We start from the raw sequence: 27,916 nt of genomic DNA on the forward strand, positions 1-27,916 counted from the left end.
GGTAACGGGTAGCGCCATTTTTTTTTCTTTTTGCGATGACGTCATCGATCTTACCTGATAGACGCAGCCGTTTTTCCGGGATAGACACCAGTTTGCCCTTCGAAGAATTACGAGTAGCTACAAAGAAGACATGGTGGATAAACGAATAAGTTTTTATGAAGGAAGGATTTTGGATATATCTGATAGACTTTATTAAACAATTCAGTAAACGTATTTCTGAGGAAAAGGAGCAAACCTTGCCGCCACGGTCGCCATCTTTGCAAACAATCGTTTCCAATCCCTGTTCGTTAATTCTACGGGTATCTTAATCAAAATGGCTACGTGCATGAACATTTTATGTGTAATAATAATAATAATAATAATAATAATAATAATAATAATAATAATAATAATAAATTTATTACTTATATAGCTCATTCCAAAACATGTCTCAAAGGACTTTACAATAAAGAAAAATATTAAAAATATGATAGCAATTTGTTTTAAAAAATATGAGAAAAAAATAATAAATATCTGGATATAAAATATATACATATATATATATAGAGAGAGAAAGTTACAGGAAATTCAACACTGGACAACTTCTGGGGAAAACTGTAATTGCCCTTAGCGGGATTTGAACCCACGTCCCACTGATCACTAGTCGGGTTAGTCGGGTGTGATGACCACTACACTATCAGGACAACCATGCTGGCAACATGGCTGATTGATCACTTAATGTGTGGCATTTACGTGGGACTCCCTAAGGACCAGTTTTTTTCTCTATGTGATAACGCTGGATTAACATGTGATTCACAGGCGGACAAGGGTAATTAATTAATGTAAAGAGTCAGTTAAGTAGATCCCTTGAGCCAACAACGTATCACCCCCAGGAGGATCGCAAATATTTCAGAGTCCAAGTTGAGGAGAAATTGAGAGAAAGGTACAGGAAACTCAACACTGGACAAAACTGTAATTGCCCTGAGCGGGATTTGAACCCACGTCCCCCTGATCACTAGTCGGGTGTGATGACCACAACACTATCAGGACAACCATGCTGGCAACATGGCTGATTGATCACTTAATGTGTGGCATTTACGTGGGACTCCCTAAGGACCAGTTTTTTTTTTCTATGTGATAACGCTGGATCAACATAAATGAGAAAGCAACACAAGCATCGGTACATGCTTTAATGATTGGACGGATAGACTATTGCAATAGCATTTTGTATGGTTTACCAGCCAGTGATCTAGCAAAGCTCCAGCGTCTTCCAAATTCGACAGGTTCAAAATGTTCTTACCCATAAGAGTTACGGATAGGGTCGGTGGAGTCTTTGTGAGTTGAGGTACTCCAATCACCAAAAGTTTAGTCTTGTCCGGGTTTTCTTGGCAGGGCAAGAAGCAGCTTAGTATCATCAACGTATCCCATCGATTGACAGTGATTAGGAATAGATAACAACTCGTTGACTCATAAGGTGAATAGCATTGGACCCAAGATGGATCCCTGGGGGACGCCACAGCTTAGCTCCAATTGCTCTGAGACAGCATTTCCAATCCTCACTACCTGCTTACGGCTTGATAGGTAACTGCTGAACCAGGCAAGTGCAGATGAAGATATTCCAATTCTATGGAGCTTTGCTAGAAGTATATCATGTCGTATGCTATCAAATCCCTTAGTCATGTCAATCAGTATCACAACTGGTATGTGCTTCTCATCCATATTCTTCAGGATTCTTTCTCCACCAATTCTTTCTTTCGGGAACTTTCTGCACCAATTTCACTTTCTTGCACTCTGTTTGGGATTAATTGACGTGCTCTCAGCTAATCAACGCCCTGAATATTATTAGGTCTGAAATCATACGTGTGCTTTCAAAATCACAAGTATTATTTCAGGCCAAAATTGCACTCCACTCAGTTCAATTACCACTTTATGATTGATCCATTTAGAAATCGCACAATTTAATCACTCAAATCCAGGATTTTAGTCAGCACCAATATTTAATTGATCCAGTTGCCGGTTTATAAAAAAAGTGGAGAGAAAATGAAGACTGAAAGATGGAAACTCCCTTAAAGGTAGGTATTCAGCCTGAAGGAGCTCATTATATCATTCAGAAACTGTAAGTAATTAAGTTTCATTTTCTTTAAAAAAAGCAAAGTATTGGAAACAAAAGTTGCAAAATTCGCCACGCAATGGCTTTCTTTGTCTTTCATTTTCCTGCAATTTGATTGGTTACTTTAGCCTTGAAATCTAATTGGGTAGTAGTAGTAGCAGTAGCAGTAGCAGTAGCAGTAGCAGTAGCAGTAGCAGTAGCAGTAGTAGTAGTAGTAGTAGTAGTAGTAGTAGTAGTAGTAGTAGTAGTAGTAGTAGTAGTAGTAGTAGTAGCAGCGGCAGCAGCGACACAACAGCGCTACAGTTGTTTCTTTAACAACCTTTTTTAAACGCAAATCTTTCCATTTTTAAATACCACTAGCCATAATTTTCTTACCCCCAATCTTCCGACAATTTGCGACCCCATTCTAGTAACTCTGTCGGGAAGTCTGTTCAAAATGCAACCTCATTGTAGTCAATCCAATCGTGACAATGCGACCCCATCCATCGGCCCATCCCCATTAGCTCATTAATAGGAAGAATTACAACAGTATTACAAACATAACAAATTTACGTAAAAAATAAACGAGTTAAGATAAAATTTACATCTTAAATTAGTAAATTCGTAGTTAAAAATCTGAAATCCTCTGTTCCCGAGTTCATTATTTAAAGTCCTGGCTGTACAGTATAGCTCCCCTTGAAATGAACAAACACTGATGTATCTTGGTGCGTAAGAGTGGGGCCCGCACAGGATTACGGGACTTAAGAGTGTACTTATGCTCCGGGGCGCAGTCAAGGAAACGCATGTATACTTGAATGTGAATTTAAACCGACAATGTTGTTAAATTCCCTAACTGTAGCAGTGTCTCTAGAGGTAGTCCAATAATGTCGGACGATACCAACGTTTTTCTGTCTGGTAAACATCCTGATTATTTGGTTAATCAGCTGAATATCGAGTTAAATAAGTTGTCAGTATGGTTTAGGGTTAATAAGCTTTCACTGAATCTTAAAAAGACCAAGTTCATAGTGTTCAAACCAAACCAAAAACGTAGAAGTTATAATTTTCAAATTTTGATAAATAAACAACAAATTGATCAAGTTAAAGAAACAGTTTTCTTGGGTGTGATCATCGATGAAAACGTAACCTGGAAGTCTGAGATCTCTCATGTGGCTAACAAAGTGTCGAAATCAATTGGAATGATACAGAAATCAAGTTTTTATTTATCTTCATACTCTTTACGTGTATTGTACTTTTCACTTGTTTATCCTTACTTCTTTTACAGTAATATAGTTTGGGCGTCCACCTATAAAACTAACCTTGTTCGTCTGGTAAAATTGCAGAAAAGAGTGGTGAGAATCATAGATAAATCTCATTTTAATGCTCATTCTGACCCTATATTTAAGAAACTTGGAATCCTAAAATTCCATGATCTTAACCTGTTACAACTTGGTCAATTCATGTTCTCCTATCAAATTCGAACTCTTCCTCCCAAGTTAGCTAGCAAATTCACTCTAAACAGTCAAATTCACACATATTATTCGAGAAACTCTCATGCATTTCGTCTGCCTTTCTGTCGGACTAACATTAAACAATTTTCTGTTTTCTATCAGGGACCTAAATTTTACAATTCTCTTGACATTGATATAATGAATTCTTCCTCAACAGCTTCCTTCAAGAAAGCACTTAAGTCATTCTTTTTTAACAACTATTCTGAAAATTAAGTATTTTGTTCTTCCTGTGTCAAATTGTTTTCACCCTGTAATTTTACTTTCACAACTGTTTACATATTTCAACACCTTAATTAAATGACTAAGTGTTTGTAATTGTATGCTTCATTACCAACTTGTAAGTTTAAACTGTTTTTAATTTCCGTTCATTACTTTATATTTCAACACGTTAAATAACTAAATGTTTGTAACAATTGTATTCTCCGTTGCCAACTTGCATGTCAACAATAGATAGATGCTTTTACTTGGGGAGGCCTAATTTACATAAGCTTAGTAGTTTCTTTTAGGCCTCCTCGCCACCAATGTAATTCAATAATTTTTCTTTCCATCTTCTCTTTTTTGATTGTTCATATTTGTATTTTAATTTCTTCTTTCTGTGGCAAAAAAAATAAATAAATAAATAAATAAAAAATAAAAAAATAAAAAATGTCCAAACAATCACGATGACCTAAGATAACCTACCACGTGGTGATTATTAATTTCCAAAATGTTGAAACTCACCAAAACATATGGATTTCCTGTTACTTGGTACCTTCAACGGTCAAACAGGGGAAATTCCTATTTAGTAGTGATCTGCTATTTTCAGTTTTAACCTTCTTACATGAGATTTTCGTCCTCCTCTTTCCACGAATTTCTTCACCGGTCTGCATTGTTCAGATAGCAAAATTGCATTGCGAATTGTTTTGATACAGCCAATACTTATAGGCTAAGAGTAGCTTGAGAACTTCCGCCAAACTATGAGAATTTATATAGAATTGGAATATTGTAAATACTAATCATAATTTTTTTCTCTTGAAACAGTTCTTTACTCATCCAGTTGTACATGAAGAAATGCATCGAAAATGGCATGGTTTTGACACTGAACTGGAAAAGCAGAATTGTTGGAAGGCAATCCTCAGCATCGTCTGTGTTTTTGATTTATTTTTTTCCCTTTTACTCTTTGTTGGTTTCTCGTTTCTGAACAGATTGTGCAAAAAAGGTACTACACTAGAAGGTTGTGAAGTACTTATGGGGTTAGGAAGTCTTGTGAGTCCACAACAAATTTTGACCACCGTCATGACGAATATCGTTGTCGATAAGAGTACAGACAACGCTGAATCACAATCGATTTGTTAATTTACCTTATCAGCTTGTGGTGGCCATCGATGGGCCATAAAGCTAAAGGCTTGGTTACATTGTAGGAACGTCTAGGAATCGAATTCATCAATCTCATGGCCATCCCACATCACTAGAATCAACGCGATGCATTGCATCTCGAACTCTGTGTGGGTGACCTTAATTTTTCTTCTTCCGAGTTCCATAAGCATGATACGATATCCAATTTTAGGAAATACTTTAATGATTTCCGCTACCACATCATCAAGTTCTGAATCGTTAATTGGGGATTGGGATGCTCTGATTAAAAGATCAAACTGCAAACGACGTTGAATGGCTCGTACTGAAATATTCAACATGTGCGCTATATCTGTAGCACTGAAATCGTAATCGATGAAATACTTAAGCTGGTCTATTGTTACTGAAAGCTGTGGTCGTCCGACGTTTCCAGTGGGTTGTACAGGGCATCGATAAGCGGAGTGTAGAATTCGATTGCATTGCTTCAAACAGGGAATGGCTTCCTTTATGAAGGACATAGAGCTGTTACTGTCAACATTAGAAGTTGGAAAACGCTTTTCCACAACAAGTCCTAGTTATAGATGTAAAAATCTACCTCACCATGGATGAGTTCAGCAGAGGAAATATCATTAGTTAGCTGTGATAACTGTGCAGTTATGTCTTCCAAAGTCGCCATTTTGACCGTCCTTGTTATCCCATGATTCCCTTCGCACCCGATTGTACAGTCGCAAAGAATCTTGGTACCATCATAATTCCGAAACTACATCATAATACCAATTCACAATAATCACGATTGACTTCTAACCCCATAACTACTTCATAATACTAAAAGTGAATTTTGTCACCAATGACATTCCATATGAAGTAACCCTTCGTTTGGTAAAAAGATTGATTCCTCGGTGCATGGCCTTGCGTCAAGTTGCTTAGATTCCGTAAGCGAGTAATTACGAACATCAGAGATAATGTAAAATTGATAGAGCGGTTTTCAATTGAGTGTCGAAAGTAATTAGCGAATTGCTTTGGTTTTGCATTACTTCACTCAGTGATTGGTTCAAAGTTTTCGCGCCACTTTTTCAAATAATCAAAAGTGAAACCAAAACCAATCGTGGCTCGTGCGTGCACATTTTCCCGCGCTTTGTGTCGGCTACGTGTGATTACTTCGAGTTTTAATTGGTTTACTGGATTGTCTCCGTCCTTTTTGATTGGCCAAAGTAATTACTTTGGGTTTGATTTTACGACACTCAATTGACACTCGTTCTACTTGGATATTTATTCGTTAACTCTCATGCAACTCTCAGTACATGACGTCTGTTTGTAGTGTTAATGTAATAACGTCTAACGTCTTTTATACACATTCTGCATCCAAATTTTCCGAATGCAGAATACTCGACCCCAGAGCTCTCTCTTCTTGGCCATTTCCAAAATATGCGCAGCCGGCAGTGAAGGACTATTTTGGAAATCGTTGGCGATCGATCACTGTTGTAATTTAATTCTGATTTTGCGTAGAGAAACCTAACGTACGTTGCTTGCGGACCTCTTGTTTTAGAATCAGGCAGAGGTCGATTATTCTTAGTATTAAGCACTTCTGTAACAATAATAACTCCCATTTATCAACCAGTGTTTTTGTTGTTCTCTGCTCTGCTCACACTACTGTAACAATAATAACTCCCATTTATCAACCAGTGTTTTTGTTCTTCTCTGCTCCCAGATCGAAACAAACCGAAATCGAGCAACTGTGGTAGTGATGCACACAATGATGAGCCGAATAGCAACCTCCATGAGGATGAAGAAAGTGAGTTTAACAACAGGGCAAAATTCCGGCAAGATTTTCTCATCCACTCTAGCAACTATAAATTGCCACAAGAAATGCCCCCCGTTTAAAAATGCCCCTTGGATTCAAAACTTCCCTTTCACCTAGAAACTAATTGTAGTCAGCAAATAATTAATTGAGGGCTTGCATGTTTGATCACCACTGAGGAGGTCTCCCAGGGGTTTTGGGGAACAAGGGAATATGGCTAATTTGAACTAGAGAACAGGCGAATAAAATATCTTAGGGAACAAGGGGAATTAAAGCATTTTAGGGATAAAAAAGCTGAGAACAAGTTTTAAAGGGAACACGAGCAATTTTTTTAAATGGAAGAAGGAGCCCCCGCACCTCTTACTGAGAAAACCCTCGTTAAACTTTTCGGGCCTGAAGAGCCACTTGTGAAACTACGATACACTTGTTTCGAAGAACTGGTCTTCTAACATGTTTTCAAAGAAACAAAACGTTAAATGATTGTGAAGTTTGGTGGCCTGAAAGCTCTTCGTCTTTTAAGATAAAGAGGGAGTTGTGGCACCCGAATAGGTTTAAGGACGTTTGAGAAACGGCGCCCCGTGGATAAACTTACGAAGAGCACTGGTGTAGAGTTAATTTGAAGCACTGAACATTTTGACAGAACTGGCTATCGCTTTTTCATTCTATTTGCAGGACCTATTAATACGTCACAAATAGAGCAATCAAAAACCACAATTGGAGAACGTTATCTAAAAAAATTGGAAATTCCGTACTTGAAGTTTGTGCGTGACACGTTAAGCTACATAGTTCTCCTTGGTTTGCAATGTGTCCTATGCGTAGTTCCGTCAACCATAAAGTTCAGCATATTGGAATGGATCATACTGGTTTTCTTCTTTGGTCGTTTGTTGGTTGAGTGCAAACAGTTCGTTGGCATAAGAAGACGACTGAAGCAACGAATAGCGGACGGCAGAGCGGAATCATGCAACATCACTTGCAAGGCACTACAAATATATTTCGGGTAAGTGATGAGTACTGACCGACAACTGAAAAAGAACGAGGGGTTGAGAAAATATAAGACTCTCGGAATGAGGCTCTTTGTATGTGCCACATAATGCAAATTTGCAGATGGTTTCAACACCTTTGTAAGCCTCTTGCACAATACATTGCGGTTAGCATTAATTTCTTAGCATCAGGGCAGCCAAAAATCAAATTTATTTCAAAGCCCTTGAGGGACAACCATAACTTCCTTGCAATTGATAGACTTAGCGAGCTTCTTGCTTACACCCGAAGATGACCTATTTGTATGCAAAAAGGTGGAAACTTAACCTCTTCAAAGACGACAGGGATTATTTTCCCCAGGTTGCGATTCTTTCTGTAAAATAACTGTTCTCGAACAAATTTTGAAAATTCTAGGGGACTGTCAGGCAAAATTTCCGAAATGTGTGGTCAACACTCTTATCCTAAATGATTTTTCACAGCCGTATTGTTGCACTTAACAATGAAACGGTTGTCAGGTTGATTTAGCTGAACACTCCTTCCACGAATTGAATTTCATTTTTATGTTATGGATATTTCGATTTGCCATATGAAACCAATATATTTAATGGACACGTGAGAGATTAGAAGTCCTAAATCCAGAAGTGTCGATCTTTCTCATTTGGCATTGGTCCACCAGTTTACGGTATTACCTAGATTTACAATACAGTTCCCGCCAATCAGATTGACCCTAATGTCTGATTTCTTGCGAAAAAATCAAAATCAAGGATCGGGGCAAAAACTGTACCAGAAGCCGTTCTAAAGGCCGATTTAGGGCCGATTTACACGGTACGACTTTGTCGCATGCGACAACGGCTTACGACAGGCCCACGACATGATTTACGATTGTTGTGTACGTCAGAAAAAATGTCGTAGCATTTTAAAACATGTTTTAAAACGCTGCGACAATCGTAAGTCATGTCGTATTCCTGTCGTGAGCTTGTCGCATGCGACAAAATCGTATCGTGTAAATCGGCCCTTACAAGGTGCGATTCTTGTCGCATGCGACAAGCTCACGACAGGCCTAAGACATGACTTACGACTGTTGTAGCGTTTTAAAACATGTTTTAAATGCTACGACATTTTTACTGACGTACACAACAATCGTAAATTATGTCGTGGGCCTGTCGTAAGCCGTTGTCGCATGCGACAAAAATCGTACCGTGTAAATCGGCCCTTAGATTCTACGAGATTTTCTCATAGAACAACAATGATCGCGCGCAAACAAGCGTCATTTTGGCGGGAAAAACGTGATGCAGTCGTCATTTTAGTCCGAGCTTTTGCAAGAATGTCGTGTCAAAACAAGCCAACAAGACGGTAGCAATTTTGGCATTTTTCAAGCCGTAAAAAGACTCAGGTACCTGCAATAAGAATAACCGAGCAACCTACACTGCGAACAAAGAGTAAGATTAATCGTACGGGTTATAAATTTTCCAATTATTTTCGCTAAAAACGGGCAGTCAAAACTCGTACTCGTTCTCGTCCTCGTCGTAGAATCTAAAGGTCTCTAATACCGTGAACTGCCTCCTTCGCTTTGAATGTTTTGATTGCTGAAATATGTTCAGAAAATGAAAAGATGGGGAACTATTCATGTTTTAGTCAGAATGGATAGTCAATGAGGGAATATCTACTCAATTTCTAGCGAATCTGTATACGAGTCAAAAGCCTGCATAAGCTGAGGTCCTCGCAAAAAGATTCTTTAAAGTTCTAAATATAATGGGCTGTTAGCTTCTATTTTTAGCGCTGCGTATATGGAGAGTAATGTAGTGTGGTGTAGGGTGGTAATAATTTGCTTTTTGGTAATTAAATTGAAAATATTTAATGGTTAAAAACAGGTTTTTCACAGAGAGAGTCAATCATGGTCACAGTGATCATTTTGATGCCTTAAATATGTCTGATTCTTTATTGGTTTGTCTAAAAATCTTATCTATTATCGAACGTTTTACTTGAAAGGAGAAAAGGGAGAAATACAACAACAGAATGATATGAGTAAGTGCTTTCAATGGGATTTGAATCGACCATCCTCTGTGGTCTAATCGGATGCTCTAACAACTGAGCTTGTTAAGACTGTGAGAAGTCCATAGCCTAGCAGAGTCGATCTCTGTCATTTGGCCGTGGCCCATCAGTTTACGATAATCTATTTTTAGAATACAGGTCCCGCCAAATATAATGGCCAATCAGATTGGGCCTAATGACCACAACTCTTCTTATTGGTCACCAACCAAGTAGCCTCACTCGGAATAGACCAATTTCGATACATTAAAATTCAGTCCAAAACAAAAGGCATCATCTCATCAATAAACTCATACAAATCCTTATATTTATTCCCCAGAGCCTCGAGATGATGTCTTTTGTTTAGGACTGAAATTTAATATATCGAAGTAGACCTTTTCGGCTTGTACATTTTGTTTTCCCAATACAGATCATGTGATAATACTCAGGAGGTTTGGTCTTTTGTTTTGTTCATTAATGAACAAAACAAAGGGCCAAGCCTCCTGAGTATTATCGCATGATCTGTATTGGGAAAACAAAATGTACAAGCCGAAAAGGTCTATTGGTCTGTTGCTCGGGCTAAATGCAAAGTCATGGATCAAGCTCGGCAAGCAATGCCGCCATGTTTTTTTTTCCAGCAAAAATCTTGTAGTAGCCGTTCTAAAATTAAATAATACCATAAAGTGATGGGCCGTATTCTATCGCAGACTGCGTGGGACTTCTGAGTTACGAACGTCTTGATCTATGGAGATCATGCAATCACAAATTGACGCATGGCGTATAAATGCATCGCGTAGTCAGAGGTGCACTGACCAGACAAACCTCCATCAAATTTGGGTCGCGTTCTATTGAAAACGACCGTTTCAAGCACAGCCAGTTTAAATTGGTTGAAATGCGCTCAAAGTTCCCAAAAACCACTTTTTCAATTGTTTTTGGTTGAAACAAGAAAACTTCTGGATCTGTAAATTCAGATATTAAAATTTCGCGTCGCATTTACGGCAAACCACAAACATCAGGCTGAAATCTTAGTTTTAGTTTTGCCAAAAGGCAGAGAAACCTGCTTGATTCAAGCTCATTTCTTCGCGGCTTGTTTTCTAGAAATAACGAAAAACTTCTCAAGAATCAGAGATACTCTAGGATAACAGAAATGTCATGCTTTTAGGACAAGCGGCAGATAGCCGTTTAACATAAATGGAGAGATTAAACAACACATATACGAAAAACGGGAAAAGTCGGCTTGCCGTTTCACTGACGTTTCGCGTGACCCACGGCAATTCGGAATGGACTCTGTTAATTTCGAGTATTTAGTTCACAAAAAAGCAAAAAACAAAATCTCTGAGTCTTTTTAAACATTGTTTGTCGAAGAAGACCCAATATAAAACAAAAATCCTTACCTGTCAAATTTTTCGAGTTTCGAATGAAGCTATTTTGTGAGTCAACAGAGAGTCAACGTGAGTTTGTGAAGAAAATTGCGGTAAGGAGTCAGTTATGAACGATCTATAATCATGAAATCTAATTTTTCCTTGTTTGACTTACCGGAGAATGATTTTGAGGTTCTTTTTTTTTCCATAAACAACTTGTCATGTAGAAGAAGAACGAGAAGAAAGTTACACGGTAAACGCGAAAAATGGCGGGAAAATCATGCTCATGCACGTGGTCACTTTTGTCATTCGCGTCTCAAGTAAACGTGATTCTAAATTCTCTCTAATGCAACGTTAAATTTCCGCTACCAGACAAACCATGAGTGTTGTCATCAGCAAAAGCCCATGCAATTACGTCTCTAGCCTTCCGGCGGAGTCAACGTTGCTTGAAGCCCATGCTCTTTCGATCAGTGCAACATGATTTAATTAATGCCTGTTTTTCAAACGAACGCAAAAAGACCCAACCCGGCAACCCAACGAGACCAAGTTGATCCCAACAGAACACTATCAATAAGAGAAATGTGATCAATATAATGATAACATGATCACATGATATATACAAGAGTATTAATCTGCATATAGATTCAATCATACTCCAACCACCAACTAAACTAGCTCCATTCACGACAGATTACTATGCTTGTCAATAGCGAACCAGTTGTCTCCTGCCAAATGGGTCATATTGATAGAAAACGTTTAATATACTTCCACTGCATGCCTTAGAAAAACGCAAGTTTAATTCTAACATAGATTGCTAAAAGAGTTTCTCTTCAAATTTTAGTAACTGCTGGAACAGGTGGGACTTTTTCATTCTCCTTTTCTACTCCGCAATATTCATGCTGAGATTGTACCTTGCGGTGTGGTCACGGCAACTCAAGAATAACTATCCTCTTATCATCTCAAGTTATTTGTATGGTGTCAATGCCCTGTGTCTGTCCTTTAGAGTTTTTGGTCACATAGTGGACCAATTTCAGGAAGTTGGAACCACTCAAACGGCCTTATTCAGCATTCTTAGAGACATTCGCGTTGTACTTGGACATTTTCTTCTGGCTACTGTGTCCTTTTCCTTTGCTTTAACGAAAGTGTATGTGGATGAGAGATCTTTTGGTGACGGCGGTGCACATGACCAGTGAGTAAGGTTTCAGAGTAATAGTAATAAATAATGAAAGGTTCACAGTCGTATCCTTACGTCCGAGCTAAAATGCGTGCCGTACGTGTAGCACGTAGCTCGACCAATGATGTTCTTGTTTTATGGCGTTGTCGTGGCACGGATGTCGTTGCTTTAACTCCCTTATAAGCCTAGAGAGGTTGTCCTCCCTTGAATAAGCTTAGTGAACAAAGCAGAAACAATGGGTGATTTATTTAACCATTACATCCTTAGCAACGCACCCCAAAAAACACGCCAGTAAACCCTTAAAGACAGAAAGAAAAAGACTTGCCGAATTAATCATACAATGGGAAAATACTTAAAGAGAACATTGAAATTTGTAGTTTTGTGCTTTTGTTTCCATACAAAGTGAGGATATTTAGATATATGATATTTATAGCTAGTCTATGTTAAAGAACGTATTCAGCTTTGAGGGTTGTGTTAGGATCACATCTTAGGAGATCACAGCTTAGGTGATTTAAGACTTGACCTCAATAACAGATTATTTTGGAAGGGTCATTTTGCATTTCAGACATTTAACTTTTTTTGTTTGTTTTTCAGTGCCTGCATGAATAAAGGTGGAATTTTTTGGTAAGTTCTGACAGCGAGTATCTGTTGCAGGATCCGTTAATTGAACAAGCCTTTTGTCATACGGTTTTATATTGCTGATGAATTGTACCGTGGTTAAATAAAGATTAAATAAATAAATAAATGGTAAGCAGACTAGTGATAAAAATAGCTGAAAACAAAGACTTAAGTCTTAAATAAATACTGAAATAATAATTGAGGAGCTTCCATTTAAAACTCGGGGTTGGTTTTTGCGTTAAATAGGTTAATCAGTTTAGATTTTAGACGGGAACTCTTAATCGGAAAATGCTTCTCTTTCATCACACCAAATGTCGAAGTGATCAAAACCCAGTGGTCGAATGGAAGGCGGCTCCCTGACGAACACTTTTTGTCGCAATCATACATTTTAAATATGAAGGAATGCCTGTCTCTGAATTGTACCAAGCCTACTCCTGAAAGGTTTTGTGACTGGTTAAAGTTCCTCTGGAAAAAGTAATCAAAAAAGTGTTTTTGATCAAGTTGTGGATTATCATTGTCCCATAATTCTATTTTTGAAAACATTTTTGCCACGGGCCACTGACTTTGAAAACAACTAAAGGCCTCAAAAACTGTGGTTATGTTGTATCAATTTGTTAAAATTATGTCAATCACTCAGTAGACCAAATCGACTGACTCAATGTTGTATCGAATTCAAACCTTTAAGTAGGACAACGTTTTGTTCCAGGTATTTCCATATCATTTTAACTTGAATGGTACATTATAGTGAAGATATCGTTGACGTCACCTATTGTCATTAATGTGCCAACCAGAGCTTTTGTTCTTGTGGTTGGAAAATTTGAATAGCAGGAGCAGTGTTTGTAAACAGATATGCTCCCTATAATGCAAATACAATACAGAAAGAAACTTAATCCTGGGAGATTTGAATTGGATACAACATTGAGTTAACTGTGAGTGAGTGAGTGAAGTCTTTATTTATCGAGGGTAGCTCAAAATAGCATCTAAATGCTAATAAACTAGAGGCCCTCATTACAAGATCAAAATAGTGAAAATAGTTGAAAATCAGAGCTTATGATAAAATTATCAAAATCTAATAAAACTATGAAACAATCATTAGCATGCAGCACAGTGACCCACAATATTTATATAGAGAAATGATTTAAAGATTGCTGGTCTTTAAAAATCCTATTCCAAAGAGAATTTTTGAAAGCCTTGAGAGTCTCTGCTTTCCTCATTTGAAGAGGTAGCTTATTCCATTCCCGACAAGCAGTCACAGTAAATGTTCTACCACCTTCTGTATTTCGATTAACTCGAGGGCAGGCTATATTAAATTTAGCATATCTAGTTTGCCGTGAATGAGTCTCACCGGTAAGTACTAATAAGTTAGTGAGATAACTAGGCACGCGACCATGCAAACGCTTGTATATGATACAACACTTGGCTAATTTAGCATTCTCGAAGAAAGGTATCCATTTGAGTATTTTAAATAACTGAACAGAGGGTGCATAACTGTCAGCACCAATGACTAATCTCGCTGCTCTAACCGATTTGCTCTAGTTTAATAGAGCAAGAGTAGCCTGCGTCACAGGCGGTTTGGTGAATTTTGGAAGCTTCTTTCCACCGGGGTTGACTTTCGAGTGATCATGGGCTACGAGAAAACCAGGCGAAGGGGGAGGGGGCGAGGAAAACGAGCGAGGAAACGGCTGCAATCAACCCCGCAACATTTTCGAAACCTCCCATTTCCTATCATTTGTGACGAGCACGGGTTTGATGTCAACTCCCAACCAATCATAGCGCGCCTTGCATGGGTAAACAGTGGTGGTAATACAATTTTTTCGCTTGGGAAAAAAATACTACATCGAACTGAGTGTTTCTACTATGTGCGATTCGTCGATATAGCCGACAATTTTTTTGTGTTAGTCATTAGAATGTCATTTCAGCGCTTTGGGAAATGCTTTAGTCCAGCGCATCTTCTGCCGATGCGAAAACTTGCTGGAGCTTCCCAATGGATACATCTGGCAACCGCCAACAACGTTGCCGTCAGCCATAATCCTTCCGCTTCTTTAATCTGACCACCGATGATACTTTCAAAGGCGTGGTTACTAATGCACAATACATTTTAAAAGCTGAAATATGAAGCTTGCCAAATCCCTTGGGAAGGACCGCCAAAATGTCACCTCCTTTAAGTCTTTCTGCTCTCATTAAGAACACCACAAAATCCAAGCTACCGCAAAGAAGTTTCCAAATTTTTTGAAAACAGATTGTCGACTCTTACCGCACTGTTTTGTCTTTACACTTTTATAAAAGGGAGCAATAAATTTTGACTGACAGGCGCATTTTTTTTTGACATTTATCAGCCAATCAGGAACGATGTTTCCTCCTTCCGTGGGCGAACGGAGGCTTAAAACACATTGAGGGGTTGATTACAAGCGGTTTCTCACTCCTTTTCCGCGGCCCCCGGGGGGGGGACTCCCATATGTAACAGACGGGGATGCTCGTCGGAAATTTTGAATTTAACCCCTAAAGGAGACCATCTGGGCGTGGCTCAAGCTTTTTGTGACCCCTAAAGGAGACTAATCTGGGCGTGGCTTAAGGAAATTTTGACCCCTAAAAACAAATTAAAAAGAAAATTTGACTTCTGTTTCTCTTCGCGTAATTCTGTGTTTCTTCGCGGAACCCTAAACGAGACCTTGGCAGCTTAAAATATTGGCGCTTTGCCCGGAACACTCTAAGCGAGACCAAAATCCAAAATTTACACCCCTAAGAGAGACGACGAGCATCCCCGTCTGTTTCATATGGTAGTCCACCCCTTCCCCCGGGGCCATATTCAAAACGATCACGCAAAAGCTAACCACGCTGCATGGAAACATCGAAAATCTGCCAAACCGCCTGCTACTCTATTAAGCCGGCTACTCTATTAAGCACCTGATGAGTGGTTATCGTGCCAGATTGGGGGGTAGTAATTGTTGAGAAGATACCAAGGAAATGGGTAAAATATAATGCTTTACTATCAGTTGACTTGGAACAACAACAACAACAACAACAACAACAGCAACTCAAACGAAGAGTTGACAAAAGTGGCTGCTACTGTAGAATTCCTAAGTGGTGCTTTATAGTCGAATGCACTTGACTGATCAGTGTGATTGGTTGTAGTTTTTAGTAACAACATCTCAGGTGTACCACTTAGAGGGACGAGCTGGGAGTGATACAAATTTGAAGCTTGGTTGAGCGTAATTACAAAAAGTTATGTCTATTTTCTTTAACAGCTGGTGGAAAATGTTCGTTCATTTGGTACTTTCAATTGTTGGCATACCAGAATTCGATAAGATGGATTTTTCCATGGATACACTTTCAGACACCGTTTTGCTGGTGAAATACGCCATATTTCTTGTACTGGGAATACTTCTTCTCACGAATATGCTGATATCCGTGCTGGGTCACACATATGAACAAACGCAGGTGATAGTTCATTAATTAGTGCACGTGAGATTTGCACAGACATCAAAGACAAAAACAATACACAAAAGAAATCCGCAGTTTTCAAGAACATACCTTTGACAAAAGAAAGAGCAAGAGGCCCACATAATTTAACAAAAATACGCAAATTTGACCCAAAAAAATAATAAAAATAACAATGTATAAGAATTTACCAAACTTGGGCAAGAGAGGACCGGTAGTTCTGAGTATTTGCAATTGGCAGCATTCCTGACAAAACTGTGCGTGGCTGTGATTTCTCGGTTTCAAGGCGCCTGAAACACCCAACTACTAAGCTAATTCAACTTTAATTGCTGGAAAAGGAAGTTCCTTGTAACTTATAGAGGTTTCTTTTTTAATTAGTTGTTTTTGGTCGAAGGGAAATTAAGCGCCCATTGTGCTGTCCAACAATTAATTGTTTTTTAGGGCTTAAAGAGACAATTGCTTACTGAGGAAAATTGCATTTTATGTTTTACTCTTTGAAGGACAACTCAGTCCAGGAGTGGGCTTATAAAAGAGCACAAACAATTGAGACAGGCAACGACTATGATCCAATACCAGTTCCCCTCAATATAATTTACTTCCTTGGAGAGTGTATGTACAACAAGAGCATAAGATGCACAGAGGAAAGCCCTCAAAGCTGTCAGGTAAAGTTCTTAAAGTTGGGGTTTGAGTCTTGGCAGAAGTTTCACGGGAACATTACACCATTGCACTAGAAAAATTATAACAACAGCAAGAAGCCAGTGCTATATAGAAAGGCTCAAGGCAGAGAATTTCCAACCAGACAATATGACAAATGATAGCAGCCAAACACCTTAGCGAAAACACAGTCTTTTCTGTCCATCTTTTAACCATGGAAACACCCATTTAATTGCTCTAAGACTTGGCGCTCCAGTCCTCAGTTTAAACATTTGTTTGCAAACAACTTTGTCTCCAACTAGATCGCAGTCCCTTACATCCAATGAAATGACCAATTCTACAGTTTGTTACGATGACAATAACATACTTACTCTGATTACTACTTCTTACTTCTACTTATTTTTTACATAAGATTTATGGTCGCGATAATGCATTACTCAATTGCAAGTACACAAACACAACACACTGATCATAGAGAGATCTACTGGTGTAGGGTTCACAACTACACTAAGCACAATGAATGCCTTAAGAAGTACCATTTATTGAAAACCCCTCTCCTGGGGTGATTTCATATTGTTTTCAGTGTCTGGGTTCCATCGAGGCCGCGATTAATCTCGTACATATTTTTAAACTTAGCAGGGCACTGCTTTCCCTGCGTGTAAAAGAAAAAGTTTTCAATAGGCAAGCAAAATTTTTACTCGTAGAAATGTAAGTATACCTGAAACATTGAAGCCACTATTCTCCCGCTCCAATTTTCATGACTGGGTAAGCCACACTTGAACATACGTCGCTTGCACACAACCTTTGCTCTGGAAAGAAAGAAAAAACAAACAAACAAAAACATGTTCGTACTTTCGATGCAGAAGTTCAAGTGTCCTCTACTGAGTTCATCCATGTCTTTCACTGCTGACTTTTCTACCGTCTGTATACCCCATAACCGTACTGCTGCATTTTTTCGCAACATAAGACACCAGAGAAACCACTCTCAAAGAATAAGCTATATCTTTCGTTTCTATGGACACTATTGCAATAATATTTACAGGACTTACACAATAACAAAATTGACAGCGTTTGAGCTATCTTTATTAAGGTGAAAGCACGGCCTATACACAATGTGATTTATCTAAATAAACAAACAGTAAACACGCATTACACAAGTTCTTGTACGCCAATGACACGCAATTCCTTTAGGCAAAAGGACCTTTTGAAGGACGGAAACATGTAATAATGTCTTGAATTACTCGGTTTCATCTATAATTTTCGCATACCCTAAGTTTTTAGGGTTCTTGCCAGACAAACTTTGTAGATTTTTGTAGCAGAACACTGAATTTTGCCAATGCGAAGTCAAAAACATTCATGGCGTCGGGTCGTGTTTCACCTTCCTTTTCAAGTGAGATTATGCACCAGCAAAATTAAATTCCCCTCCCCAACCCGGGCCATAGCGGGGAATTGGACTACAGCGAAAATTGCCCCCCCCCCCCCACAATTTTTTGGGGAGCGTGTGGGTAATAAAACGGGAAATGAAAAGAATAATAATTTTTTGCTCTCTACAAATCACCTTTCTTTGAACGAGAAATTTTGTTAAACAGAACTCCCTGGATGAGCATTGTGACCTACAATTTTAAAAAAGGCTGGATTGATAAAACCATTTTATTACAAAAAGGTGGTCACCTAAGGGCTTTTATCATGTAAAAAATGGAGTGTACACTTAACTACTTGCCATTATATTTATTCTTTATCTTCAAACGGTCATGATGATAATAGGGACCTTTAGATTCTAGGACGAGAACGAGTACGAGTTTTGACGTACGATTGATCGTACTCTTTGTTAGCAGTATATTTTGCTCAGTTATTCTTTTTTCTGGTAAATGAGCCTTTTTTGCTGATCGAGAAATGCAAAAACTGCTGCTGTGTTGTTGGGTTGTTTTGAAACGACGACATTACGTATACCTGGCTTAGTAGCCTGGCAATCTGATCGCTTAGCCGTAGCGACATGGCGAGAGCGACAGTGTGTTTCTAGCTTAAGAAGGTGTTTGAACTCATCAGTGGACTTCAGAAACTTAAAATCTGCATCATGTTGCTAAGCATTCTTTTTGCAAGCAAAGTAATCTTTAACAACTGCAGCAGCTCTTTCCGCCGTCCTGTCTTTAGCCATAAATAGATAAGTCGCGCTTTGCAGAACTGATGAGTACTTCATAGTGTTTACAAAATCCGTTCTTGTCGTTACTTCCTGGTCCACAGAGAGCAGTTGGTGTTGGGAATGTGTGTATGTCGTGTCCAGTCTGAATCCAGCCTGGTCATCTTTGTTTAAAATGATTTTGTTTCTGGTATCTTCAAGTTGAAGTTGATCAACAACTTTGCATAGTGCGCAACTAGAGCGAGTTTCAATCGAGTGTCGTAAAACCAAAACCAAAGTAATTACTTTGGCCAATCAAAAAGGACGGAGACAATCCAGTAAACCAATCAAAACCCGAAGTAATTACACGTAGCCGACACAAAGCGCGGGAAGATGTGCACATACGAGCCACGATTGGTTTTGGTTTCGAGCCAATTTTGTTGAATTTCTATGCCTTCATTTTGGAATAATTCGCTTCATGTTTTTGATTAGATAATTGATGGGAAATAGCTCTGAAAAAACAATCGCCTCTGCCACAAACATCAAAATAATGGTCTCATTCCGTGTTGAGCTAATAATAATGATGTCCAAGGACTCACTTCACAACACCTCTTTGAGGGAATTTGTCTTCATTCTAAATCGCGGACATCACTATCTTCTCAACAGAAACAGATAACCTCTGTAGTCTAATTTGTTATTTATGCTGAGCTGCTGAATGTTTGACTCAATTTTGTCTCCTGTTTGTGATTTAATACGGCTTAGGTTACCTGCACCGTACATTTGTTTGACAATTAAAGAGATATAAACTTCGATGAAATGCGTACAGATCTTTAACTGTTAAGAACTGAATATTGAGAGACTTATGTACAATCTAACATTCTTTCTAACAGCCTTAGTCTTGTTATACAGTCTTACTAGTTTCCACGACAGAACTCTCGAAATTTTGAAGAACTAAGCTCAATTCCCGGGCTTCATTAAGCTTAATTCCTTAATTTGGAAACGTGCAAAATGCCTTCATCTTCTAACCAACCAGTCGGTTCACCAACGGTCAGTTTGCAGACATCTCGGGTCAGTTCACCAGCGTCGCATTGACCGTAAAAGCTTTCTCACTTTGGCTGCGGATCAAACCCCAGAATTACACATCAATGGTGGATCGATCTCTCAGCAAAAACGTTAAGTTAGCCTCATTATTCTTCGGCTCTTCCGGGAAATCTGCCGTAGGTTTCACGAAAAATAGAATTAGTAATTTAAGAATCTCTTTCGGTTTGAACTTCACGAATAAACTAGAACTAATTTTTTAGAATTTAAAAGCACTCACCGTCGATGAAGAGTGAAGTGATTACGATGCACAACCCGCCCGAAGGAAAAGCGTTAGACCATATTTGCAACCTTTGAACTACCGGCCATGGTAGCATGGTACTGTATTAAAGCAAGCCGACCACTCCTGGTTCCCCTAACCTCACTTTATTTTTACCACAGAAAACGTCAGTAAAAGGCCGATGTGTGAGCACCTCTCTGCACTCCATCATACTCCAGTATACGTACTTCTTCTCCTCCGAACATCACTTACGCTCGAGCCATTCCTTTTCATATTCTCCGAACATCACACAATTATACATTTGCTAACAGGATTCAACCCTCTTTTCCCCACCACGATACTCGTTTCTGCGCATGCGCGCATCCACTCGTAAAAAGGTAATGTATCAATGTATGCAAAATTACCATGCGGCGCGAAAAAGAAAGCGCTGATCAACGAATAGAGAAGTCCCCGCTTACTCCCCGGTCTCGTAGGCGAAGATCGTGAATTTTTGCGCACTCCCCGCCTGCTGAGGGATCACAGTCGAGTGAAAATAAGTTTAAAAGTCCCCTCAATTTCCCGTTATGGGAGAGGGGGGAGGAGGAGAGGGGATTTACTTTGACTGGTGCATTAACCTTTCTATCTTCCGAAAATGGCATAACTAGTCTCGCTAGTTGTCCTGTAGGTTAGACCAAACAATCCTATTGCATGCATGTCCCTATTGGAAATAATTTCGAACAGCACTTTGGGACACTTTCACGTGTCGAGTCCACTCGACAACAGCCATGAAAGATATACCACTTTAATTTTTCCGAAAGTGAATTCTCTAAGAGGAAATGGATTATCGCTGTTCCGAGAAACTTGAGAAGTTGCAATAGAAGCCTGACGAAAATCCAGGCTTGAAGAGGACTTAAACCCCGGACCCTGCGAATCATCTGCTGCATTGCTCTGCCATCGGAGCTATCACGAACCATCTGGGAGCTGGTCACTCGCTTGTTGTACTATATCCCGTTTCAGGTAAATTAATGACTGTGAAAATGTATGAATGACATACACTTTAAACTGCAGCTCTAATGACTTGGCGAATATCACGGTTTACAGACACACCCGAGGTTTATATAGAGCACTGAATCATTATCGGTTTTTTCACTTCTCCCTCTCCAAACAAGTTGGAGGGTCTTCCCGCGGTTTTGGGGAATGAGGGAACATGGCTAATTTGAACTGGGGAACAGGGAAACATAAACCATTTTAGGGATCAAAAAGCTGAGAACAAGTTCAATGGAAGTAATTTCGGGAACAAGGAATGCAATGCTATACCAACTGAGCTGGGAAGCCACTTAGTTGGGAGCAGGTTAATTTGTTGGGCTCATGAGTTCCCGTGAAAGATCACTTCTCTCTTTCGTCTATAACCTGCATTTCAAATATTTAACAATTAGACCCGTAGCCCGCAAAGGTCACTAGCCCAGGAGGGGAAGCCGAATGGGCTATTGATCCGTGGCCCTTGAGGGCGAAGGGTCTAATTGTTTTAGTATCACCCAACTAGTCGGAAAGAAAAGGCAATAATAAAGTTAGCAAGTGCAAGTTGAAGAAATATTTATTTGGGAATAAAACCAAAGAAAGCGTCACGCTTTTCACTACTCGAGGACTATCACCATTAATCCTCCAGAAGCGTAGCCAATTCAAATGCAGGATTTGCATTAGTCCACTAGTTGGGTGATATTAAAAAGAGGATATTACATGGCCGCGCAAAGTTGCGAAATTTCTCTTTGATTGTTGTTTATTATATTAACACCCATGAAAAAGTACCAAACCATTTCACTTTGATATTTTTGTAGCCCTAACGCAGAACAACGGCGCGTTTTATTATGTGATCATAGCAACATTGATCTTTTTACTTGTGAAGGTAACATTTTATTTTCACGTGTGAAGATATCATGTTTTCGCGCGAAAACTCAACTGGTATTTCATTGGTGTTTTTTTATAATAACTGAATAAATTTATCTCATTCATCGAGTCCTTTCACGAGAACACATGAGCCCAACAAATTGACCTGCTCCCAACTGAGTCACTTCGTAGCTCAGTTGCATGTTAGAGCATTGCATCGGCGTCGCAGAGGTCACAAGTTCGAATCCCGTTGAAGCTACATGAATTAAGAGACAATTTCTTAAAGGGGCACTGTCACGGATTGACATGCGCAGTAGATACTCGCTCGGACAAATTTCTAAACATTTGTGGGCCATAAAGGATTCAAAGGTGAGTGGGGATCAGTGCCATTGCAGAATCAGAAAGTGTAAAGATAAGGCACATTGATATTTTATAATGGCTTTAAAAACGATGAGGGTTTCTTCTTAGTTTACATGTACGTTTTCTAGAGTTTGCAAGACATGGATCATAGATGGTGCACGTACGCAGCCCCGAGCAATACAACGGAGGCCACGAAACGAGGGCAACATAAATGTGTCCGTGACATTTCAACCACTCTTTTTTGGCTCTTTGGAGGGAATCGTATTATCACTTTCGTGCAGCGTTCTTGCGTTTTCCTCCCTGACCACTGCCACTAGTCGACGCCATTTTGAATTCGTCACTTTAAACTTGAAAATCTCAGCCTGGACTTTATCATATAAGTACGGAGATTTACTCACAGAAATGACAGTGATGAAAAATAGTTTTGTTTTTAGTCAAAGGCAAACGTTGAAATTTCACTAGTGAAATACCTCTGTAATGACGCAGGTTATTGTGATAAAAGATGATTCAACTGCTTCCACAACAAGCCTTTTATTGATAAACAGAATGAAAAGATTCCTCGCAATTCTGCTTTTTTGTAATTATTATATCCGTGTTCCCTGTTATTTCCTGAAATTTAATTGCTCTTTTAACTTTTTATTTCTGTAGTGCATTCCTATGATCACGCACAGAATCGAAGATCTGGAAAATAAATACTTTGCAAAATACAAAAATTCGTTTCCTCTCATTGGTAAGTAAGTATGTAGAACGATAGACGTCTCCAAGGTTCATGACATAGTAGGCCCGTCACAAACTCATAGAAATCATGATCATTTCACAGAGCATGCAATACCTTTGAAAAATTACGTTGGTCTTTAGATCACAAAAATATTGCTTTTATCGTCTCATGGAAGTCTTTCTACAATCTTGGACAAAACTCGTTGGGAAAATGTGACGCTGTAATTTGTCTGTGTGAGAAAGATGAAATTCTTCCTAGTTTTCCACCTCCTCCCATTCCAATGTTGGTTTAAAAAACGACCGAAGGCTTGCACAGTATTTTGCATCACATTATCAACATTGGTATGGGGTTGGAGGGGGAAAGGACCAATATATTGTGTGAGTACGTGTCAAATGATGCTCAAGCTAGAATTTTTCCCAAGAGTTTTGTCCAAGATTGTAGGTTATTCAAACAATTCAAAGTAAGCCGGAAAAATAGGCAAGGAAAGATGGATAAAACAAAAAAACATCGATCAGTCGCTATCGTAACGGGTCAACATTTCTAGGTTTTCAAGTATTGTATTCAGATATCATTCTCGTCGGTAAAATTGGCTTGTCGATTTCCAAAGGTGAGACGAAACTTGATAGAGTACTGGATGAAACAAAGAGAAGCAGGCAAATGGCCACACAGATTATCTGTTCGAGCTTCAAATCCCGGGAAAATGACCACAGAATACCTCTTCGTGGGCCGAAGGTAATCATCATGTCCATCATTCTTCTATTCTCAGAACATTTTTTCGTTGTTGTCTGTATCGCAAAACATTTCTTCGTTTTTGTCTGTATCGGTTCCTCCAGTACCACATTATGCGAGTGCATTATTCTTTGGCATTGTCGAACGAATGATGTTACTACCATTTGCGTCCATCCTTGAAGCGTGACGAATTTTTCCGCGAAGGGTTAACGGTTTGTCCGGTTTTGTCACTTTTGACCAATGAAACGTTGGCAGTTTTGTCATGAAATTAACGTTTGTGGCGGCATACCAGCATGTTTTGTTCACGAGCTCTTGAAGTTTTCAGGTTTTCCGTTAGAGGGGAGATATTTTGAATCTGCCTTGGAGTCTTCAAGATAGGCTTAGCTACATAACTCTCTAAAATTCCCGAAAATTCTTATAAATTTCGTTTCTTATAGTGCAAAGTCTGCCATATTTGCTATTAAGCAAAGATCCGGATTCCGAAAGTTCGGTGAGAAACCTCTGCTTAGATGCACTGTAGGACCCCTTTTGGTGAATAACCGCTGATAAGGAATGGATATGAATGGACTGACCCCTCTCCTGGTAGGTTGGAATACAAACGTTTCTGCCTGTGAAAAATTCAAATTGCTCTAAAATTCTCGAAATTGTCAATTTTTTTTAAATTCCTGAGAGTTTCTAAAATTCTTTTTGATGTCTAAAATTCCCAAAAAAATTCCGGAATTATGTAGCTAAGTCTACTTCAAGAGTTGTAAACATCTAACTCCCGTGAGTTTCCAAGCAATATATATGGAATTTGATATACTTTACCAAAATGACGAAGGCGAGCATGTCGTATTGAACGACGAACCCATGTGCCTTAGAATTTCAGCCTCTTCCTCAAAACGTATCGAAGGAACGGATATTTCTCGATTGCACGTAAAGCTACAGTTGTTCGAGGGGTCGTCACCTGGTGTGAAAACCAAACCCGTTGAAAAGACTGATTCATGTAGCTCTAATTCAGATCCCAAAGCCCGGGATTGTCTGAATAGTGACTTTCTTTGCAACGATAATGAACAGCAAGAAACTAGAAAGACCCAAGAAAAAAGGCCACATCATTACTGAGAAGCGAAGCCTTGGAACAGAAAAGATCGATACATGATTCAGCTACTACGAGAAAAAAATACGTGAAGCCGAAGCGAAACTAGAAAGATCGAGGAGGAAACTGGGGTGACCCTATTGGATGGAATGGTAGAATGATGGAACGGAACGGCGGAATACACGGAATATTCTAAAATACGGATATTCTAAAACATGAAATATACGGAACATGCTAAAATACGGAAAGTAATGAATATTTTGAAACACGGAATACACGGAATATTCTAAAACACTGAATATACGGAATATTCTAAAACGAGGCAATTGCTAAAATTGTGCCCATAACTGTGAGGGTCATAGCTTTACTTGATGCTTGAATTAGGTTTTGTAATAAAGACCTTCAAAAAGGCACTGACTTAGCAAATCAACCTGTAACGTGTCGCGTATTGTGTTTGTGAGGCAATTTAGACACTTACCATCGTCTTTCTCCATTTTTCCTTCTCTGAGTGTGGGAAAGTGCGCTGGCGATGTTTCGTCACAGTCCGAGAGGCTCAAAAACGGAAGCGGGGAAACATATTGCCTAGGGTTGAACTCTTCTCTGTGACAAATTTTTCATCTTTCGTCACGAGGAAATGTAAAATTATCATCTGAAGTTTTGTTATCCTACCCAAACTACTCACGGGCAAAAGGTGCATTATTTATATCCTTTTTTAAAAGACTTTCCTCTCATCCCGTGTTTTAGAATATTTCCTATATTCCGTATTTTAGAATATTCCGTGTATTCCGCAAGTCCGCCGTTCCACCATTCCATTCCATCCTTTCACCATTCCGTGGAATAGGGTCACCCTGAAACTGCGTCAAGGGCATTCTGCGCACACGCTCTTCCGTGTTTCATGGAGCATTTGAAATCTTGATCTAAAGTGACTCCTGGACGGTAATTTACATCCTTCCAACCTTGTTAACTTTGAATTTTTTTGTGTCCTTTGCTAAATGATCAGAGACGTCGTCAGGACGGTCAAGCAAAACCCAACCGCTCTCACGGAAAACCTGAAAACTTCAAGAGCACGTGAACAAAACATGCTGGTATGCCGCCAAAAACGTTGTCAATTTCACGACGAAACTGCCAACGTTTCATTGGTCAAAAGTGACACATAACCGGACAAACCGTTAACATTTGAAAATGAAGACTTCCCGCAAAATCCGTCACGCTTCAAGGATGGACGCAAATGGTAGAAATCATGCAACAATAAGAAATTTATTACACGGAATGACGATGTAAAGCCTGGTTTTCACTAGGAACGCAAGCACAAGCGCTAGCCTAAGAGCGCTTATTTCACCGTGAAAACGGGGTTGACGCAAAGCATAAGCAAAAACGCAAGCACAAGGATCAAAATTTTCCCTTTTCCTTGTGCTTGCGCTTATGATTGCGCTTATGATTGCGTCCGCTTGCGTCGTGTGAAAACAAAACACAGCATAAGCACAAGGAAATTTGTTGCGTCTGGCCAATTTTAAAGCACTTGTTCCAGATTCCCTGCGTCTGAGCATTCGAACAAAATGGCGGTTGCCGTGGTTGATTTGGATGCTTATGCCCACGTTCGTTTTCACTAGCATAAGCTGCTTATGCTTGCACTGTGCTTGTGCTTGCATTGTGCTTATGCTTGCATTGTGCTTGTGCTTGCATTGTTCTTATGCTTGCGCTTGTGCTTGCGTCACTAGTGAAAACCAGGCTTAACACTTCAACGGTCTTGAGCTGCTTCTGCTTCAGCAGATTTCAAATTGGTTCAATACAGAACGCTTTTATTGACACTGGCCAGGCGTTTCGTACGTCAGGATCGAATAGACTTTCGGTTCTTTTACAATTGAAGTGTAAGTACAAGAATCACACAGAGAACTAGTAAAATACATACTCATGGCAAATATTTTAGTTTAATTAAGACAGATTTAAATATCGAGAAAGTGGAAAACCCATCCTGTCAAATTCGGAGAATTTTTTCAATCACTTCTATGAAGCTTGCCAAATTTTGTCAAGACTTTTCTTTAAAAAATGTTCGCAATATACATCTTTGCTAAACCAAATGAATATGATATGATGATATGAACATTGAGTAGAAACTGATATAATATCAAACTATCGCTTCTTTTTGTTGAATATTTTATTTCTTGAAATCATTTTAAGCCCAATTTTCTCCAGCTAGATTTTTAAAAAAGGCGTCTTTTTGAATCTGACAAGATGTGGTTTCCCTGGAGTTGTTTGGCAAAGGGAAAATTTCTCTGGATTTGACTAACGGAGAAGAAAAATTGACAGTTTAAATGCATTAAGCAAGCATTTTTATTAATTATGTTATAAGGTTTTACCTCATCATTTTCTTTTCGAGGCATGGTCATTTGATTCCGACGTCATTCATGTAGAAGGTCACCTGATGTCATGTAAATGTCGACCGAACACACGTGAGCCTTGCCGACCGGAAAAGTGTTACCACGGGGCGATGTACTATTCACCACTTTGTCAAAGTTTTCCTCATTTTGAGGTGAGAAATACACTGCTATTGGTTTTTTTTCGCTGCACCATGTTGAGACTCAAACAATAGGCCATTTTGGAAATATCAAATATTCAGCTTGATAGTAAGGCAGTGAGGACAAAAACAACAGAAACACGTTGGAATGAATGTGAAAAATATTTGCATATCATCCACTTTCCTTTGTCGAGGCTCGTGTTCACGAAATCCATTAGGGACTTTAAGATTTACGACAGAAACACGTTGGAATGAATGTGAAAAA

General features: G+C 39.1%; 1 protein-coding gene across 1 annotated transcript; it reads left to right on the plus strand.

Moving 5' to 3' along the window:
- The first annotated feature begins 1,998 nt into the window (after window positions 1-1,998).
- LOC138035480 (uncharacterized) lies at window positions 1,999-27,916 on the plus strand. Its single transcript, XM_068882155.1, has 11 exons — window positions 1,999-2,051; window positions 4,597-4,774; window positions 6,617-6,700; window positions 7,379-7,703; window positions 11,915-12,262; window positions 12,842-12,871; window positions 16,111-16,303; window positions 16,804-16,965; window positions 23,263-23,344; window positions 23,940-24,064; window positions 27,514-27,916. The coding sequence occupies exons 1-11, from the start codon at window positions 2,034-2,036 to the stop codon at window positions 27,724-27,726; spliced, it is 1,758 nt and encodes a 585-aa protein (XP_068738256.1). The 5' UTR covers window positions 1,999-2,033; the 3' UTR covers window positions 27,727-27,916.

Source organism: Montipora capricornis, unplaced genomic scaffold (assembly GCF_036669925.1).
Source record: "Montipora capricornis isolate CH-2021 unplaced genomic scaffold, ASM3666992v2 scaffold_410, whole genome shotgun sequence".
NCBI classification, from domain to species: Eukaryota; Metazoa; Cnidaria; class Anthozoa; order Scleractinia; family Acroporidae; genus Montipora; species Montipora capricornis.

What these genes read in the sequence shown, in the direction of transcription:
- LOC138035480 (XM_068882155.1), top strand. An exon ending in CCTCCATGAGGATGAAGAAA is followed by an intron (nt 6,701 to 7,378) that starts GTGAGTTTAACA and finishes TTCTATTTGCAG; the next exon opens with GACCTATTAATACGTCACAA. An exon ending in AATAAAGGTGGAATTTTTTG is followed by an intron (nt 12,872 to 16,110) that starts GTAAGTTCTGAC and finishes TTTCTTTAACAG; the next exon opens with CTGGTGGAAAATGTTCGTTC.